Genomic DNA, 21,843 nt, shown 5'->3' with positions numbered 1-21,843 from the left:
CACTGAGAGAGAAGTTATATTAATCACACGTTTCACAATAGCATCAAAAAAATGAAATACTTAGGAATTAACCTAACAAAGGAAGTAAAAGACCTTTACACTGAAAACTACATTACTCTAAAAAAGAAGATTGAAGATGACATTAGAAAGTGGAAAGATATCCCTTGTTCTTAACCAACATAGCAAGAAGTCCATACTCCCAAATATGTTATACAGCTTTAATGCAATGCTGTTACCAATAGCACACCTCACAGAATCAAACATTCCTAAATTCATCTGGAACTAGAAGGAACCTAAAATAGCAAAGAGGATTCTGGGCAACAAAGGCAAAGCAGAGGGCATCACAATGCTTGACTTGAAATTATACTACCAAGCTACAGTGATTAGAAACAGAATGGTATTGGGGACAGGGGGGATGGCAGACTCAAGAATCAATGGAATGGACTAAAGGGTGGAGAAACAACTCCAATTACACTCAGCTACATTGTTTGTGACAAAGGGGCCAAACACATTCACTGGAAAAAGCCTCTTTAACAAATGGTCTTGGAAAAACTGGATTTTCACATGTCAAAGACTGAAACTAGACCTATATCTCTCCCCATCCACTAAACTAAAATCTAAATGGATCAACAATCTATACATTAAAACAGAAATACTAAATCTGCTGAAAGATAGAATAGGTAAAACTCTTAAAGACAGTTATGTAGGCAAACACTTTGTGAACAAAACCAATAACATAGGAAAATCACAAAGAATCAACAACTCATCTTATTAAAAAACAAATTTTATACAGCAAAAGAAACCCTCAACAGTGTGAAGAGGCAACCCATGCAATGGAAAAAAAAGTTTTGCCAACTGTTCCTCAAACAGGATCTACTATCTAGATTATATAAAGAATTCAAAACAATAAGATTCCCCAGATTGAAAGACCCATTTCCAAAATGGAGTCTGAAATGAATATATACTTCTCAGATGAAGAAGTAGCAATGGCAAATAAATATATAAAAAATGTTCAACATCACTGGTCATAGGAGAGATGGAAATTAAAACAACACTGAGATTCCATTGCACTCTAGATAGAATGTCTTTTATCAAGAAATCAACTAATGCCTGTAATCCCAGCACTCGGAAGGCTGAGGTGGGAGGATCATTGTGAGTTCGAGACCAGCCTGGGCTACAAAGTGAGCTCAAGGCCAGCCTGAACTGCATAGCGAGACCCCGGCTCAAAAAAAAAAAAAAAAAAAAAAAAAAAAATCAACAATAATAACAAATGCTGGTGGGGCTGTGGAAAAATAGGAACCCTGTTCCATTGGTGGGAGTGTAGACCTGTAAAACCACTATGGAAATCAACGTAGAGATTCCTCAAAAAACAAAAACTAGAGGTTCCATTTGACCCAGCTATTCTTTCCTTGTATCACCTCAAAGGAATTTAAAACATCATACTACAGTAATGTATGCACACTCGTGTTTATAGTAGCACACTTTGTAATAGTTAAATCTTGGAAACTTTCCAAATGTCCATCAACCAGTGACTGGATAAAGAAGATGTGATTCTTTTATACAATAGAGTATTGCTCTTCCATAAAAAAGAAAACCTGAGACACTCTTTGTAAATGAGTTGAAACCCTACTGTTAACTGAAATAAATCGGACACACGTGTTCAGACATTGCATGGTTTCTCTTGGTGTGAGCAACCAAAAGTGTAAATATGAACAAAAGTACATAAAAGATATTGTGAAATAGGAATAAAATGTTCAACTTAAAAGAAGAACTAGGGGCTGGAGATTTAGCTCAGCAGCATAAGCGCCCTCCTTGCCAACAGGCAGTTGTGAGTTTGATCCCCGGTACCGGTAAAAAGGAAAAAGACAAAGAAAAAGAGAGGAACTAGGCAGAGGGGAAGGTAGGGAGGAAAAAGGAGAATAGAAGGGAATAAAAGAAATAAACTTTTGTGGAGGAGGGAAACAATGCTTGAAGAGAGGGCAGAGGACCATGAGATATCCCATGTACAAGTACAAACTCCTTATGATGAATGTTAACAACATGTATATCTAACATGTATCAATAAAATTAATTTTAAAAATAAATACATGAAATAATTTTGTTAATATAGTTCATCACAGATATAAATTCTGATATTAAAATACAGTCTGATATGTATATATTAATATAACATGATATATGTAATTCACTCTTTTAGAAATTATGGTCATTCCTCCTTACCTGTGAGAAATTGATTGCAGAATCCTCTTAGATACTGAAACCCTGAAATGCTTAAGTTCCTGACATAAAATTGTGTAATAGTTCCATATAAAGCATATATATCCTCCAATATGATTTAAATCATCTCTATATTACTTATAATACCTAATAAAATGTAAATTCTATATAAATCATTGTTATATTATTGTGCTTGGGGAATACTAAAAAATACGTATGCATGTTCAGTACTAAGATAAATTTTTGCCAAAATGTTTTTGAATCCAAGGTTGGTTGAATACATCAATATGGAACCCATCGATTCACAGGGCTGACAATATAGTAGTCACCTTTATAGCTAACTTTATAAATTAAAAGGTCAGAAATTAATTCAATGCCAGCAAATACATCACAATTATTTAACCTTATCTAAGAATCCCCTAGTTGCATTTTACTGAATACTATCTCAATCCTTGGGATAAAGTTTGAGACAGCAACAGGAAGAACAACTTTTATTTAAAAGGCAGTTATATTATTACAGCTGTCATGGTATAAAAATTATTCTCATGTTGTTAAGCTGTTGGAAGTTATCCAAGTTTTGCAAAGTATTTCAAGTTATCATCATTTGCAAATTCAGTTGCAAACTCTCCTTACACTGTTGTTAGGCTGATTTAGACAAATTAATAAAATTTCCCTTCTCTTAAATCCTAGGCCACAATATTTGCCTCATTGCTAATAGGAGCAAATGGACATGCAGGGACCACCAAAAGATTCTCTGATTCCATGATTATCTGCAAAGATAAAACATCAATTGCACTGTATTTCTTGCTTATTCAGACCAATAGCTAACAATACCAAAATGTCAAACTGCATAGAGATTAAGCCTATAGCAGCAGATGATAAACATAAAAACATAATTACTAGAGGAAATTGGGAGAGGGAGAAAAAATATGTGTTAGATGTGTTCTATAGAACATAAAATACAACTGGTGGGCTAAAAGAGCAGTAGGAGAAATGATTCTCCAACAAGTTTATTTTTGTGATCTAGCCTAAGGGCCACAAGTAGATACTCTTAGTCGACTGACATAGCACACTGGCAGAGAGATATGGACAGAGAGAATTAATTTTAGCTCTAATGTTATTTATTTTTTTAATTTTATTTTAAAGAGGATAAAATTAAACAGAACAAAATAGATCATTAAAAAAAAAACAATGTAAGAGGTACAAATTTCAAAGCAACAACCGGAGATCTTCACTGCCGTATCATACTGTCTCTTGTTGTCTCCAAATAGTTGTCCATATCTTCACACACAGTGACTTCATGCAAAACAAAATCGTATAGAACTGATCAGAACAGGATGATGAAGGCATTTTAGCACTTCAAAACTAGACAATAGGGAAGTCAACAAATGGCTGCCATAATATGTCTCATTCTCTTTAAAATAGCTGTTCATACCTTCATGGATATTGAAATTAAACAAAAGAAAACAGACTAATATCACTCTGAACAGAGAATAATAGTATTTCTGGATTTCGCACCATGATGCTACGGAATCAGCACTGGCAACCTTAGTGTCTCTTTTCTCTTCAAAGTATTAACTCTAATTTTAAAATAGACAATTTTGATTTTACTTTAAAAGATTTAATTTAAAAAGCCTTTAAGTTTTAATTTCGGTAGCATTGAGTACAATCACACTGTTATATGATTATCACCAACAACCATCTCTAGAACTTTTAAATTTCTCAAACTGAAATTCTGTACCCATTAAACAATAATCCCAATAACCCTTATCTTCAAGGGTCATTGGGTCCTCTTAAAATATCACTCTGCTTTGTCTCTATGTATTTGAATATTTCAGGTATTTTATGTAAGTGGAATCATAGAATACTTCTTTTTGGGTCAAGTTTCATCCATGTTGTAGCCTGTGTCAGAATTTCCTTACATTTTGAAAATGTGTATTTTCATTTTAAACCAATATATAAAAAAAGCACACATATTTATGGAACACTACGTGATGTTTGGATATATGTATACACTGTGAAATGCCCAAATTAGGAAAAATATAACTGTCTTCTCAATATTTATCATTTCTTTATGGTGAAAATACTCAAAACTCTTTCTACCTTTTAAAAAAATATATAGTTCATTACCTTTAACTGTACTCATCATATTGAGCAGCTGAACATTACAATTTCCTTTTCCTGTTTAACTATGATCTGGTACCTATTGATTGCCTTTCTTTGCAAATATTTTCTTCCATTCTCTAAGTTATTTCTTCACTCTATTGTTTGTTTTGCTGAGCAGAAAATTTTTTATTTTGATACCATTTGTATATATTTTTTGTTTCCTGTGTTTTGGGAAACTCATCCAAAAAAGCCTTGCTCATTCCAATGTCCAGAAGCTTTCCTCCATGTTTCCTTCTATTAGGGTCGTATATTCATGTCTTACATTTAGCTTTTTAATCCATGTTGAATTGATCTTTGTAACCTAATTTCACTCCACAAGTGGATACCCAATTTTCCCAGCACCATTTATTGAAAGGATGGTTCTCTTCCCAATGAACGATTTTGCACATTTAGCAAAGATCAGTTAGTTATAGATTCATGGGTTTCCTTCTAGGCTCATTCTGTTCCTTTGGTCTGTGTGTCTGTTTTTATGCCAATATCATGGTGTTCTAGTTACTGTAGCATTGTAATACATTGCAAAGTCAGTGTAACATCTCTGCTTTGTTATTTTAGCTCAAGGTTTGACCATCATGTAGGTGAGTGTATGCATGTGTGTGTACATGTGACTTCACACAGATTTTAGGATATTTTTTTCTTGTTCTGTGAAAGTATCATTGAATGAAATCTGTAGATAGATTACTTTGGATAGTACTGACATTTTAACAATATTATTTTTCAATCCACAAACATGATATATCTCTCCATTTCTTTCTGTACTCTTTAATTTTTTAATCAATATTTTATAATTTTCTTGTAAAGATCTTTCATGTGTTCAGTTAAATTTAGAGGTTTTCTTTTGCTTTCAATTTTTAGCAATGGTAGGTAGAAATAATTTCTGGATTCTTCTTCCAGATAACTTCTATTAGTGTGTAGCAACACTACTGACTTTTGTATGTTTATTTTATATCCTATAACTTTGTTGAGTTCCTTTGTTAGTTCTTACATACAATTTTTCTGTGGATTCTGTAATTTTCTAAAGATCATGTCACCTGTAAGCAATGACAGTTTAACTTTCTCTTGTCCAATTTGGCTGCTCCCTATCTGTTTCTCTCATCTAAGTGCTCTGCCTAGAACCTTTGGTGCTGTATTGAGTGAAAGGTGTGTGTGTGTGTGTGTGTGTGTGTGTGTGTGTGTGTGTGTGGTGTAGCTAACTTTGCCTTACAGATCTTAGAGAGAAAGCCTTTAGCTTTTCCCCATCCAGTATGATGTCATCTGTTGGTTTGTCATATGTGGCCATTATTATGTTGAAGTATTTTCCTTCTATATCTACTTTATTCTAAGTTTTGTTTTTATAAAAGGATATTGAACTTTATAAGCTATGTTTATCCACTTATTTAAATGATCGCAAGGCTTTTGTCTTAATTTCTGTCTTTCTTTGTTTCTTTTTTTTGATGGGTGTGTCATGTTTATTGATTTGCCTATGACGAACCATCCATGCATCCCTGAGGTGAATCCTGCTGGATCATGCCGAATAATCTTTAAAGTGTGCTGTAGGACTTGATTTACTGGAATTTTGTTTGGACAATTTGCTCTCGGTGTGAAAGTTGAGAAAGAGGCTTATATCTTCCTGCCAACTCCTCGGGAGACTCAGCAGGAGAAGCCTTGTCCTGTGAGGGGCCTGGTTGTCTTCCTTGGGCTGAATCAGCTGAATTTCCTCTCATATTTCTGCTTTCTCTGCATCAGGACACTGAGGCTGGATACACACAACTGATGGCATGTTCCTACTCATTGCTTGTCATCCAGTCACCCAGTCATTTCTGTTGAACAGACTCCTCCATTCTTGCTCTATCTTTGGAGAAGAGATGGCTGTTCTCGAGTGCCTACGCTTTTTGCTACTTCACAAGTACACAATTTCCCTGGGACAGGAGGTGGCAGGAAAACCAACCGTGATGACTACCTCGGAACATGTCAAAGTTATTTCAACTGTTGCCTCCCAAGTCTTTATCAATTTTATAAACTTGCGCATCTCATGGGCAGATAAGGAAATCTTTAAGTTGGAGACAAAATTTAACTAGCTTTTTCCAAGTTAAATCTCCAGTCTAATCAAAAAGGGCTGTCTGCTCCTGCTCAGACTCCTACAGCCTTTTTTGTTATTGTTGTTGAGCTTTTTTTGTTGTCCATTCTAGAGAAAGCCAGCAGAGACGTGGCCTAAGCATGGAAGGACTCCAGCACAGCGCAGTCATGCTGTCACCTGGACAGATGTGGTACAATGGGGACAGCGAGTAGAGGAAGGTAAGAGACTTCGTATGAAAAGCATTCGTCCTGGAACTTACATAATGATACCTGAAAACCACAGTAATTTATTAAAATCAACCTGTTACATAACATCTGTAACTTGCAGGATCTCCCCTTCTTCTGAGCCAAATTTCCAACTAGTCAGTATGTTTTCACTTTGTAGATCGAAGACCAGCCTACTGAATCTTTCAGGCTTTGTTTGGAGGTGTCACTCAAATTCTAAGTTGGGTACCTATGTTTTACAAAGTGCTAGAAGCAAAAACTCCACTTGCTTATCTCCTCCTCATCCCCCGCTTAACATGTGTCTCTCCTGTCTCTCCCACAGTTTGTTTAGGAGCTCTATGAAAATGCAGTCATGTTCACTTGTACTTTAATTAGAGTCAAGGCCTTGGGAAGAAGGACAGTAACTAAGCAGCTATGAGAAGCGGGAAAGGTACCAGGGTTGACAGATTGGTTACAACAAAAAGCAAACAAATAATTAAATAATACTGATACTCCATAATACATACAAGTGAGTTCACCAGGAATGTTTGCCATTTTTCATGGTATGTTTAGGAAAAAAACATTAAGTATGGTCCTTTGGTTTCCATCTTATAGGTAGAAAATCAAATATGTATAAATGATTTTCCCCCAAGTTGCGCTGTTTAAAAAAGTGAGCCATGTGTTAGATATTTTTAGAAGAATGCAAAGAGTACACAAACCATTCACGGATATTGTCCTCTGACTTCTATATCAGATCAAACTAAAAACACTATTATTTTTGTATTCACCTCAGTCTTCACATCAGTATTTTAAGGAAGCTAGAGTTTGAACAAGCTAATTGCTGATCATGCTGTATACAGGCTCACGATTCACTGAATTTCAAAAATCTTATCCACTTGTACCAGCCAACTGGTTTACCTGTAACATTATATTGCTTCCTACTAGTCAGCAGTCTGCGTTGTTTTTTTCTGTTTGTTGCTTGCTTCAAGAGAAAGTCACACACACACACAAAAAGACACAAGTGTTTTGTTGAGTTTTATCTACTCATCTATAAACATACAGATTGTTAATTAACCTAAAAGATCTTTGTATTGTCCAACTGAAGAATATGGAAATCTTTTTGGACACCCATTCCCTCCCAACTAGTTTAAATTCAGAAGCAGTAACTTCATAGCAATTCAACTTATTTCTAGCCTAATATATAATACAAGGCTTCCTGTAAAGAAGCTTCTTAGCTTTCACCCAATTTGGAATGGAATATTACAGATCTCTAGGCAGAGTAGCATAATTCTCAGTATTCAGACAAAAGCAGGTTATTGTCATGTTATAAGGTCTCCAAATTTTAAAAGCAAACCTGAGGGCTGGGTGTGCTGACACATGACTGTGATTCCAGCACTCAGGAAACTGAGACAGGTGAGTTCCAGATCAGTCTGGGTTATGTAGTGAATTGAAAGCCAACCTAAACCGTATAGTGAGATCCTGTTTCGTAAAAAACCCCAAGCAGATGGATGTTAGATTGAAGTACTGAAGTGTACAGATCAGTGCTTCCCTCACCCCTACTCACTAGCTTTTAATGAAGACATACCCCAGTGAAGGAGATGGCAAGGAAAAATGGAAACTACATGGTACAGTGGGGTCTTAGGAACTGCATGGACCAGATTTTAATTCTCACCCTATGATACAAGCTACTGTGACTTTTGGTAGATTACACATTCTCCCAGAGTTTCAGTTTCTTTATCTGCAACCTCACGTGATTGCTGATACAGGGACAGAAGGGAACTAACACAGACCGCCCCTGGCAGAGGCTGGCCCTTAGCAGGTGACCCTCAACATGTTCTGATCCGCTTCCTGCCTCCTCTTTCCTTGCATTGCAAAATTGGAAATAGATGAGTATAAAAGGGAACTTTGGAAGAGATTGAACTGGAAAGCTTTTTGTGCAAAAGGGCTTTGAGTTTTTAAACTGTAAACATTTTCTCTGACAACAAACCCTTGGCCGGCTCTGATCTAGTTTCCAAATAGGGTTGCCAGCATATAATTTGGGTCATTTTTTGTAGACCCAGATGCTTTTGTAGATCACGATGCTGTATATATCATGCTTTGAAGGACTGGAATTTGGGCTATTTCCAAATGAAAATGTGGACAAATTGTTATTTAGAGTTTATAACCCTACTGGTAGCACATGGAACTCCAATATCATTCTACTAAATATTGTAAGACTTGGCTATGCTCTTTGTAGGACTAGGTTGTCTTAGGTTGATTGTGTTTCCTTGTCTGCAAAACGGGTTCGATATATTCAAAAGAAATTAAAAGATCAAAATTGAAAAGGGGCTTCTGTGGCATGAGGATCTGCTGGCAGCCCTTAGAGCTGTGACCTTTCCAAGATACTTGTCAGACTCGAACAGCTTTGAGAAAACAGTTTGGACACAGCCTTCTTCCTCTACCTTAGAACCGCTCTGCTTTTGTGAGATTCCTAGATGACACCTATTACAGTTCTATCACTGCAATTCTCTCAATTGTTTCGACTATTTTTACAGGTTCAAAACACTATTTCTCTAGCAGATGCTACTGCAGCTTATATGAAGATTACAAACTGAAAATCCTCTAAGATTTTGTAATGGGTTTTTTGAGGAGAAGAAGAAAAAAATTCTTTAGATTTAAAGTTCATAAAGAAGATTTATAGGCAATAATAGCGAGCTGGAGATGTAGCTCAGTGGTACAGCACCTGCCTGGCAAGCATGAGGTTATGAGTTTGATTCCTGGTGCCTTTTTTAAAAGAACAACAAAAAAGACACTTCTGAGCATCTATATGGCTCTTTCCAGGCAACAATAATTATTTGTTACCTATGTCTGTCCTACTATGACATATTCATATACATACAGTTGGCCTTCTGGGGCCAAGGGTACTGAATCCAGAGATTCAATCAACTGGATAAAAAATAGGAAAAAATATTACACCTGCGCTGAACACGCACAGATTAGCTTCTTGTTATTATTCTATAAGTAACTTGGTATACTATTTGCATAGCATTTACATTGTACCAGGCATTATAAGTAATGTGGAGATGATTTAAAATATAAGAGAGGATATTCATAGGTTATAAGGAAATACTACATTGGCGTTTTGTGTAAGGTACTAGAGCATCCTTGGATCTCCTTATGTAGGGGAGAAGAGCTTCTGGAACCAGTCTTCACTGGATACCCAGGGATGACTGTGCTTGTTTAACGCACTAGAACACTAGGCACTTGAGAGCAGAGATTGCATCCTGCCTCCCCTGTATCTGTGATGCAGAGCTCAGCAGATCACCATTCACATCATCTCCATCACTCTCACCGCTGGGACACAATACCCAAAACACCAAACCTTAAAGGAAGCAAGGTTCAGTTTGGCTCCTGTTTTGAGTTCTTAGTCCACCGGCAGGACAGCATGAGACAGGGGCACGGTGGAGAAAAGCTGCTCACATCTTGGCAGCCAGGAAGCAGAGGGAGAAAGAGGGACCACGTAGGGAAATGACATCGAGCTGTATTTTCAAATCGCTAAATCGTTCTTTCTCTTGGCTGCTCAGTTTCTGCAGGCTCTGCTTTGACTCCATGTTTTTGGGTTTTCCTTCTAAAATTTCTTCTTTTCTAGTAAGATTCATCCTTGCCTTAAGAAGGGCCTGCACCTCCCTGATGGCTTCTCCTTGGCCTTGCCGACATCTTGAGTACATCTTGCTCTGCTGTCTGGGCTGAGTCAACACCAAGAAGTTCACGTGTGATGGTCTTAGTTTCACACACACCCCCCCCCCTCGGGGGAATAATTCTCCTGTGTCAAATCCATTGTTCACAAAAACCTGGAATCCAGTGCCTTCTAATTGCTGACCTAAATAATATCTCTTGATTTTTAAATGAAGTTCATTTTAGTAACAATCACAAGACATCATAGAAGCTAAGGAACTTGAGAATTCTATAAAACCATCCAAGACTATACAGCCTACTTTTCAAAGTCCCCATGTTCAAGGCCACAAAAATCAGAATGTAATGAAATTGGACTTCCAGCCCGTATTATCATTGTCTAATTAATTATGAGTTATATATCAAGCTAACAAACTTCTACATATATTCTGTTTTCCTGCTTTTCAGATAAACCTCTGTAACACCCTATAAGGTCAAGATTGAATTTGTAGGTCTCACACTCCTTGGCATTCTATTCAGGAATGTGGTGACCCATGACAGCTGGCTCCCAGCTCCAAGGACCAACCACCTCCCTCCCATCCCAGCCCTGTCCCTAACTTGACAGATTAGCATAACCCTGTGTGCATGCCCTACGTCCTATTCAAGCTCCAGTCACACAGCCATGGTCCCTTCAGACAGCAGCACTTGGGGCACCTTTGGGTGAGCACAGTCTACCCTTTGATGATGGACTGAGGGAGGAGGCCACAAAGGCTCAAGGTCATTTGGTTAGAGTCCTAGAATCCCAGACCATGGGCTAGAGGAAATGGTGCAAGCTCTAGGTGGGAAGGGCATGGTCAGTGGAGGACCAAGCGCTTTCTACTGCCCAGGACCCAGGGCAAAGATCCTTTTGACTGAGCTCAGTGGTGCCTACTTTTCAGCCGCCTCGCATTTCAGTCTCAGCCTCAGTGAACATTTGCACAGAAGCTTCGACTTCCCTTGAGCTGCCAGGATTCCACCTCACACTCAGGCTAAGCTTCCTGCCTCAGGTGAGTATCCGGCATTGCAGGAGTTTGCCAGTATACAAATACAGCCCAGAAATACTTCAAAGTTAATAGCCTTGGGAGAAATCCTCAAGCATGGAACAGGAGATGGTAGGCAGCTGCTCAAACATCCTGGTATTTGGGTGGAAATTTCTGGATGCCTTTTTGAGGTCTTGCAAGAAACAAACCTATTTACTGCAGCAGCCTTCCTTCCTTCCTTCCTTCCTTCCTTCCTTCCTTCCTTCCTTCCTTCCTTCCCTCCTTCCTTCCCTCCTTCCCTTCCTCCTCCCTTCCTCTCTCTCCCCTCTCTGTCTCTGTCTCTCTCTTCTTTTTCTTTCTTTTCTGTTTGTTTGTTTGCTTGTTTCTTGTTATGTGGTCCAGGCTGGCCTTGAACTCACTATGTAGCCTAAGCAGCCACAAACCCGTGCCAGGCCTCTTGCCTCCGCCTCTTGAGTGGCTTTTCTTTCTTGACTGTCTCACTCAGCCTGTTTTTCTGTTTCTTGCTTCCTGGGATCTGATCCCAAATAAACACTGACATCAAAGTCCTTACTTCAATCTCTGCTTTTAGGGGTGCTCAAAAGGATAACAGAGCAAATCCAGGAGGTAGAAAGACAAGCCCACTCCCAAGTACAAGCAGTTTTGTCAGCAGTCTTAATGAATTCTTTTAGCAGCAATCTTTTAAGAACTTAACCTACTGTGAAAAGCAGTCTCCACACATTTACGTGACAATCTAAAAGCAATGTTGGGATTTTTAAAGTAAGTAGGCCCTTTGTTCTTTCCTCTGTATCCATGTCTAAATTTCTTTCATGGTGCCTCACATTCATGGTTAGAATTTCCCTGAACTGACTTGGATGTGTTGGTTTACTTGGAAAGCGAGTCCAGTGAGAAAAACATGGAGAATAAGACCAGCAAGAAAGACAAGCCGCTCGGAAGACTGAGGCAAGAGGCTTATAATGAGTTCAAGGCCAGCCTGGGCTACACAGAGAGACCGAAATGCAGCAGCGGGGAGGGGAAGGCAGATGGAAAGCTGAAATGACTACGCTACTGTTGCTGCTACGCACATGGGCTCGTTTCAGCCAGGTCTTCCCTACCTGGGCGGAAGCAGGACGGAGGAAGCTGCTATGTTTCCATTTTCATGTACAAGGAAGGAAAGCAGATGAGAAGTGAGAAGCTGCTATTAATCCTGATACTAAAGAAATGAAGTGAGGATGTAGATCTTTTCATAGCTGACAGCGGGACTGAGGACTGCATATACCTGAGTTTTCTGAATGGTCCTAGCTTCAAATTTGTGACTGATACTGGTAAACACATTCCTCTCGATCAGACTTTTGTCCAGATTCAAGCTTCATAAAACAATGTCACCGTGCAATTGGAGGCCTAGTAAGGTCCTGAAGGCTCTTGTTCCTCAGATTTGATTCTACCTGAGAGCCTTCTGTTTCCGGCCTGGGGGTGACCGTAGCCCTGTCCTACTTACTTTCACACTTGAAAAACCAAAGGAAGGGTGGGCAGGAGAGAAAGGGTCTGTCACTGAACAGAGTTCTAGGAGGTCACTCTGATGGGAAGCTCAACGTGGCCTGAGCAAGAAAAGTAGCGCAGAAAAACTTTAGGAAAACTCAGTGAGAGACACAGGCTGATTCTGTAGACATTATAACGTAAGATGACATGGGGAAGGACTTCAGCTTGAGGGGCTAAGGTGACACGGTTCTGATACAGATCAGACTAGGTCTGGTCAGTTTCTCAGTTTGGGTCTTGCAAAGTGGCCTTATTATTGCCGAAGAACCAATTCACTCTTCAGGAGATGACAGTTCTGCTTGGGGCAGTCTCAGTTTTGCAGAGGCTCCGTGGGAATTCTGGTGACTGGGGCTTTAGAGCAATGACCAAAGGCTTCTGGGCATAGCCCAGTAAATCTCTTAACTTGATGTCCTCAGTCTTGAAGAGGGATGAGATAGCTTATATAAATTTAGGGCAAATCAACCTTGTATGACCAGTTTTTAAGGAGACACTCCCTAAATAATTACCATGCCTACATACAGAGCTCAGCAGGGACCTGACCCAAAGTTTTAAGGTAACAAAGGAGGCAGACACAAAATGAACCTTTGTCCTATTTTTAGTTCGCCTTTGGATATCTGTAGGCCTGAATGAAGAGAACTTGTTTTTCAGCAAACGCAGGTTTTAAGTCACTACCTGACTCAGAAGAAAACACAAATCATTTTAATGAATAAATGATTAAATTGTCGCTCAGGAATTTATCCGTTCTTTGTTCCCATGATGGTCTCTGTCCTGGATCAACCTGGAAAACCATCTTAGACTAATTCTTCATTCAGGTGATGTGAATCTGTCCTTATAGTAATGGATTGGGCTATCTTAAAAGGCCAAAGTGTAATGCGGTCATTTGCTATTTAATATTTTCTTTTTAAAAATTATTTTATGGAAAAATAGTAAAACAAGATTTCATAACAAAATAAAGGAGAATAACAATACTTAACACATTGAGTATTGTTATATTTAAGTTAGTTACTCAGAGTACAAGATATGGGCACAAAAATATTCCCCAAACGATTAGCACCTATTTTCTGTAAGCCAGGGGTAATTTTGTACTATGAACATGTGAAGGGATCCTGCGAGGCAAGGAAATTTATTTTATTATCTGTGCTGCCTCCTCGTGGTGAAAGGCAGATGGTACATCCAGTTGCTTCTAGTGCGTCAGGTGAAGAGGCATGTACAGATGTGAGTACAGATTATAGTACATTGTAATCACTCAACAAAAACTTTGTAGTTTGGTCTTTGTTTTCAGAAATTATGATATTGTCCTTACAGTTACCGGTAACATTTTTTATGTACAATTACCAGAAAATTTTAGTCTCCAGATAGAAGACCATGGAAAAATGTTTTAGATCTAACAAGTATTTTTCTGCAAACAGTTTTTGAAACTAAGGGGAAACACTGTTCTAGGTCCTTCAGATAGTAACATCAATAATACAAGACTTTTGGTTAGAAAAACTATCAGTTGTTGCCCTAAAATGAACAACAACATTGTAATTCAGCAAAACATTGTAATTCAGTGTGATGTGTATGATACTAGCATTATAATATTTCCTTTTTAATTTCCTCCTTAAAAGAGAGTGGTCCCACAAAATGTAAATGGTGGTTTTATGGAGACTATGTTCTTTCTTGCAACATTTAAAACAAACCAACTATAAAATGATTGCCTCTTTACTCTGCCCTTTTAAGTTGCAAATATAATGTTCTCTAGGATCCAAAGGATAGAGGTTCCAAACCCCCCTTTCCAACACACACACCAGGATACCTAAATCTTGAAATACTTAGGTCCTTTGCACAAAATGGCATATTTTGTGTGAAGCATGTATATTCTCCCAGATACCTAGTCTGTAAATGAGTTATACTGCTTAATGCAATGTACAAACATAAATGATGTGTACTGTTTAGAGAATCATGAGAAAAAAGTCTGTATATGTTCAGCACAGATGCAATTTCTTTTTCTTTTCTCAGGTTTGGTTAAATCAGGAATATAGAATCTGAGGCTGGAGGGTCCACTGGATTCCAAGGAAGGTGATACTTTTATCAAGTCTACTTTCCCCTACTGGAGGTCAGCGTGTCGTGGGATACAACTTTCACTAGAAAAATCTGCTGCATCCTCTGTAAACCCTGAAATTCAATCCACAAAAATCTTTAAAACTGAACAAACAACAAAACAATTTTTATTATTCATATTTTTAAAAATCAATTAACATCATCACTATCTTTCTATTTCAACACCAGTGAAGAAAGAACAAATTGGCTTTTATGATAATATTAATATCATCAAACATCAGCAATAACAGAAAGAAAAAGTAACCTGGGGACTCTAGGGGTTTGTCCCAACAATGCAATCAAAAAGGTAAATTTAAAATATGTAAATTTAGTAGAAAATGACTGGAAGCATCAGCATCATAAAGAAGCAAACAGAAAAGAACTTAGCAAGTGGTACTGGGGGAGGAAAATAACTGTAGTGAGTTGAGTTTTGAGTGTATTTTTCATGCAGAATGAAAGGTAATAGAGAGGTAGTTTGTGCTGCTCTGAATATATTAACACATTTCAGTAATAAGTAAACTAACATACATTCATCTTGGTGAGATGACCCGCGGAAGAATGCTTTCGATTTGGGCAATTTTGGTTAAAAGTATTGAAGTGGGGCGGAGTGTGGTTACACACATTTATAATCCCAGTACTTGGGAAGTGGAAGCAGGAAAATTGCTGTGAGTTCAAGACCAGCCTGGGGTACATAGTGACTTCAAAACCAGAAAACCTGTCTCAGAAGAAAAAAGGTACGGAAATAATTTTGAGTGATTTAAAAAGAAAGTAAATGACATTAAGGATTAAATTTAGGCTTAATTTTATCTTAATTGGAATAATTTAGGAGAAAATGTTGCTTACAGAAATGACAACCAAAGAATGATAGATATTTCCTAAAATATGTAAAATGCTAATAATGTATTGATTTAATGTCACTGAGAAAGAACCAAAGTGATAGCTTTTAATTTTTGTTTTGAATGTAAGACTTTTGAGTAAAGATAACAGATGAATTTAAAAACCAAAAATACTTAATAACAACAGAAACATCATTTACCTGATCTGCTTCATCGAATATAAAAAAGGGTCAGAGTGTCAGGGTGTCAGTTTTGAAAGCACCCACCAGCTGGTACTAACTAGATGATTCCAGAGCTGCTGGGCAGTGCAGACCACATGTAAGCCACAAAACAGAGAGGCCCACAAGAATGTCTAAGATCTTTATCAAAGTGAAAAATAATAAAAATGTCAGCACTGGAATATAAAAATTGTTTGAAAAATTGTATAGGAAAATTATATTTAATGTGGAATATCTGATCACTTGAATAGATTTTATACGATGAGACATAAGAGATTTCCAAAAATATGAGTGTTTGTGTATATCATAATTTTTAAATAGGCTTTCCAATAACCCTTGTATTTAAAAAAAAAAGTAGGGAATACAGTTTATTTTGTCATGGAGTAAAAAATTCCTCAAAAGGTCAGTATTGATTTCACTTTTATTTTTGTTCTCTTTTTCTGTCAGTTTCAAGGATCTCTCAGTAGCAGATGCTTTCAATTATGTTGCCTATGCATTTGCCTGTGGTTTAGCTTAAGCAATTTGCCTTGTGAAGGGATGCACATTCAGATTTCAAGTACATATAAATGCTATGTATTGTCTTAATTGCAGTGAGATGCTGTCAACTTCTCATCTGAGTAAAGTAGAGCCTCTGACCACCAGTGACATCGTCTATTTAGTCCTGCTATAGAAATATTTTCTGCACATGAAAATGAAAAGGAACAAGATTTAGTGCAACCTTCTGCACTAATCAAATTAGTAAATGAAAGTGAATCTTTTCTCAGCCTAATACTTAGTCTTTTGAAAACCAGAGGAGCTGGTTTAATTAAACAACCAATTAGAATTATAGAGTTGTAAGGGTTACAAGTTATATTTTATAGAGTAGATTTCATAGCAAGTCTTTTTAATTTATATTGAGACTATAGGTAAGCAGAAAATAGAACAAAATTAATGCAATTGCAAGTGTCATCTAGAAACAAAGTAGCATTGTACTCTACAAGTTCTTGGGTTAACTGTAGTGGAGTGCAGGCAAATGCTGGTGTCTCTCTATACAGATTCATTATTATCTCAGCACACTAATGTATTAGGTGCTACTTATCTGTATTTTTCCACTGAGTTAGAAAGAGAAAGTACACACTGTGAAGCTAGGCCAGTTGTCATACCCATAACACTTGGGGAATTTTGTGTTTTTTTAAGTTAACTTTTAGCTGTTCAACTATCACAGGTAGCATCTCAAATAAACAATGTTCGTCCCCAAGATTTTCCCTCAGTGCTCTGTGGTACATGAGTAAACCCTGCCATTCAATACTTTGGTATTTTGTGCACCAACATGACCATTAGAGGAAGGAATTGTCATTGTATCTTTTAGTTGTTAAAGACAGGACTGCAGTGGTGGTAAGTGGGTCCAGGCATTGTATTCAGAAAAGGTCAGATTGGGTCTGTTAGGAGAGTCCCCTCTCACCACTGCTGTGACTCACTGGTCAGGCTCGGAGGGAACAAGGCAGCAAAACACCACCAGCACATCTGTCCTGCTGTAGACAGGTTGACAAAAGGCTCCTTAGAGATTTTGTTATTGGGTTTTTGTTTGGTTTTGGTTTTGTCCTTAATGGCAGCCAGATGAATTTACTTCAAGATCGGGGGAAGCCTGTTGAACAGCATACAGTACAGACAGAATACAATGAAAAGAAACATTAATGACAAAGTCTGTACAGTGAATCGGATGAACATCTGCTTGGTGTGGGAGACCAGGGTGAAAATTAAGATCTTGACAGCCCTGTTTCTAGTTAGCGGGGCTTGATAAATGCTCCTCCAGGCAGAGTAAAGCAATATTTTCCACTTGTTATGGTTTACATCTGGCTGTACCCCAAAGCTTTAGGCACTCAAAGAGTGGGCCTTGTGGAAGGTGACTGAGTTATGGGAGTGCCGTAGCTGAGCGTGATGTTAGTAGGGGGCGAAGGTCTGGTTAGCAGATCGAGGTTGTTGGGCAGTGTCCTGGAAGGATCTCCCTTCTCACTCTGCTCCTCCTCCATGACCTCTGCCATGCTTCTCTGCCTGGGAGTCCTGCCTTGGAACCAGCTGGCCGTGACCTGTACAGATGAGCTAAAATAAACCCCTCCTCCCTGATTGTCTGGAATCAGGTGTTGTGTCTCTGCAATGAGCAGAGTGCTAAGACACCACTGATAGACTCCGTTATTCAACCGCATTACTTCGTAATTACGCAATTCAACTTGTGAGGCCTCTCTTGCTTGTGAATAAAAGTCACATCTCTTGTGTATTGTACTACAATCTAACCTGATATCATTTAGCTCAGGCATATTCTGCCAGATGGAGCCAAGGTTTTGTGATTTGGGCTGTACTTGTGGCCCAGAAGACTCAATGTCCTACAAATTCACATTTCACGTGGTGGGAGATGGCCAGTCTTTCATAAGCCTAGATTTGAAGAAGCTACCAGCTGGTTTTGGCAAATATATTTTCCACTATGGCCATTCCTGTTGGGTCTGGATGATGTGGAAAGGGTGCTGTGGGGCTTTATGAACTCTGTTTACACCATCACTCTTACTGGATAATGCATTTCAAACATGGAATAGAATTTCACATTTGCTGATAGGTATTTATGAGTTTTTAAATCTATTCTGAAAGGAAACACTAAAGCATATGTTTATAAGGATAACATCTAAATTTGAATAGATTAAGTATGAATAACTAAAAATAACCTTCCTGGAAAAGAATGAGCTGCCTTCTTGGTCTTTACAGTTTTTGTCATGTTACGGGCATGAAAAATAGGGTAGTTTTTTAAATTCCCATTGAGCTACACTGGAAAGATTGTGGACCATGTTACTCACATCTAATTATTCTTAGAATGCCATCTTTTTTCCTGTATGCCAGGCCGTGAATTAAATTAGTAGAAAATAGAAGTAAATCTTTTGGCAATGTGAAGTGGCCACTAAAGTGGTGCTAAAGATAATTTGGATACAAAGTTTGCTGAGTATTTTTCCACCTGAATTTGGGGTCACGAGAGAAGACTGGCTCTGTAAAATCAAGGGCCCAATCTGAGAAAGAGAAACAGCTAGACTTTCGTTAGGGATTTACAGAAGATAGTGGCATAAGAACTATTTGGATACAGGAGCTCTTCTAGAAGGAGGCATTGTTATTTCCTTTATTGTCATTAGCCAACACCAGTTCAGAGCCAGTGTCACTAGATATGTGAAGCTTTGCTTGGAGAAAAGAGTACCCACTGGAGGAGAAACAAGTTCTGCTGCTCGAGGGTATCTTGCCAAAGCCAGGATGGAGCCACGATTTTGTGATTTAGGCTGGACTTGGGACTTATCTGAAAGTTTTCTATCTTTTAAGCTCCCTATTTCATAATCCTTGACTAGAGAGAGCAGGCTTTCTTCAGAGAACTGGGTTTTTCTTTGGGGTGGGGTTGTTCTGTGTCCATGGCTTCGGTGGGTTGCTGGCTTCTCTAGCATCCAGTCCAGGCTATATGAGACAAAAAGAAAATTCTGAGGACCCACTACCATTCCATCCCCAGGGGTCCTAGATTCCTAGCTGGTCTTCTTTCTTTTATCAGGTGTTTTGGTAGCTGTACTGTGTTTAGCAGGAGGAATAGGGAGGGGCAGGTATACTTCATCTTGGTCTCTATAGTATTTCTGTGTCAATTAAACGGGAAGCCATTGGAATGAAGAAACATAGCATCAATATCAGATGTCTACAGAGAGAGTGATGTAGGACAGAAACCCTACACTTCTTAAAAACCAATTTTATTGGGGTTTAATACTCATATAATGAATATTTTAAATACAATGAAATGCACTGTTTAAGATTATAATTTTAACAGATTATAATTTTAACAAATGGATGTACATATATAGCCAGGCTCATAGAGATAGCCAGTGTTTCCACGATTCCCCTCATCTCACTCCACCCACGTGCCCTTGCTGATATGCATCATTTCCTGCCCTGAGCAAGGCAAGTACCAATCTGATTCCTTTCATCATAGCTTTTTAAATCTACTCACAATCTTTGTCTAAATGAAATCAGACAATCTATACTTTCTCTGTATAATAGTCATTCAGGAATTTAACATTTTATGTAAAAATTGCCCTGACTCACCTACACTAGCTAGTATTTTACCCTTTTCTACCTGTTGCCCACTAATCAGACTACTTACTAGGAATCCTGACCAATAGACACATGTTTCTTCTTACAGATGAGCCCAGCCACTCCTTGGAAATCAGACCACATAGCACTACGGGGGGCCCAGACCAGCGGGCTGCATGCATTTGGTCCTGTCTGGATTTAGCCTCCCCCTATCTTTACTGAGGCTGTTTCCATGTGACCTGTGATCCTCTGGTTGTACACTATGTTAGGAGGTTCTGTGGGATGTAAGAAAGGTAATGTTCTTACAGGGTGTGGTATTTAGAATTTGTGCTGAGTTTCTATAAAATACGTAAATGTGCCACAAAGAAAATTCACCTGGTGAATCACAAGATACCTGCCCAGTGCGACCCACTGTTAAGCCGTGAGCCCTGCCGGGCAGGGTGTGGGTGACTAAGCAGATAGGGTAAGCAGAACTCTAAGATGGTCCCTGCCATACAAGCCCTGTATGACTGCATTTACTTATGTGTTGCAGGACTTATAAATGATGAATCTTATCCTTACATCAAGCGTGTGTGGCAAAAGTGAAGCTTTGGCAGATGTAACTAAGGGCTCTAATCGGTTAACTTCGAATTAATCAAAAAGTATCCTAAGTGAGTGCCACCTGATCAGATAAGCACTTCAGAAGAGTCTAGGTAGGCCTTTCTTGAAAAGTGGACATGTTTGAAGTGAAAGGCTCCTCCTGCTGGCCTTAATGGGGGCGAGCAGCCATGTTACAAACGACCCAGGGAAGGGGACACACAGCCTGAGGGTGAAGGTGGCCTGTAAATGCTGAGAGTGGCTCCCAGTCAACAGGAAGAAAAGAAAACAGCAACTTCAGTGTTACAAGCACAAGAAACTACATTTACCAACATTTGTGAGTCTGAAAACCGTTTTTTTCTTTGCAGAGAACATAGCTCACCCAGTACCTTGATTGCAGCTCAGTAGGACCCTGAACCTTTAGAAAAGCAACACAAAATATGGAATGACTCACCACTTTTTTCTGAGGCCCTACGTGTAGTTTTTGGTGTTTTGGTGTCAGAAATGAGTGTACATAAGCAAAAAGAGAGACATTAAACTGCGAGGTACATTCTAGGCATATTCCTTTCTCCCAAGTCTGTTTCTTTTCATTATTTATCCCAGTTTGCGATAGTTATTTCTACCCATACCCACTCACTTTGTAACATTATCTTAATCTGTTTTATGTTGTATAATAAAACTTTAGCTTTAAAAAAGATTTATTTGGCTCATAGTCCTGGGAGTCCAGGCATGGTGCCAGCATCAGCTCAGCCCTGGTGAAGACCTCACAGTGCATAGACTCATGATGGTGGGAGCAGATGCTGCAAGGGAGAGGTCACACAGCTGGATAGGAAGGCAGATAGGAGAGGCTTGCTGTTCTTCTTCTTGTGGTTAACAAGAAGAACTCTGAGGAACTCACACAGTCAAAGGAGCACTACCTTAGTTGCTTCATGGCACACGCCCAATGACCTAACAACCTCCCACCTGGTCCCATCTCCCAAAGTTTCCTGCACTTCCCACATTATAACATTGGGGACCAAGTATATGAACCCTTAGGAGGACAAATAACATCCAAACCATAGCAAACACCTAATAAGGAAATCAACCTTCCCTGCCAGTGCAAGTATTTTAATATGGGGCCCCACAGGGATGTTAAGGAAGTCTCTAAAAAGCAGAAATATGGTGGCTTAGGTTGACCTAGACCTCAAGTAAAATGGACCATACTTTAAAGCT

The 21,843-nt window shown here is 38.6% G+C and overlaps 1 protein-coding gene across 1 annotated transcript in view; it reads right to left on the bottom strand.

The window, feature by feature from the left end:
* Nucleotides 1–3,320: 3,320 nt before the first annotated feature.
* Nucleotides 3,321–21,843, bottom strand: part of Casp3 (caspase 3) — a 59,918-nt gene continuing 41,395 nt past the window's right edge. Inside the window, exon 7 of the mRNA XM_063234678.1 lies at nt 3,321–3,513. Coding sequence (XP_063090748.1) covers nt 3,449–3,513 — 65 coding nt within the window. The 3' untranslated portion in view covers nt 3,321–3,448. The remainder of the gene's footprint in view (nt 3,514–21,843) is intronic.

The sequence above is a fragment of the Cavia porcellus genome, unplaced genomic scaffold, assembly GCF_034190915.1.
Source record: "Cavia porcellus strain 051 isolate PalLab524CR breed Dunkin Hartley unplaced genomic scaffold, mCavPor4.1 scaffold_24, whole genome shotgun sequence".
In the NCBI taxonomy this organism is placed as follows: Eukaryota; Metazoa; Chordata; class Mammalia; order Rodentia; family Caviidae; genus Cavia; species Cavia porcellus.
This window is presented reverse-complemented; position numbering and strand designations above follow the sequence as displayed.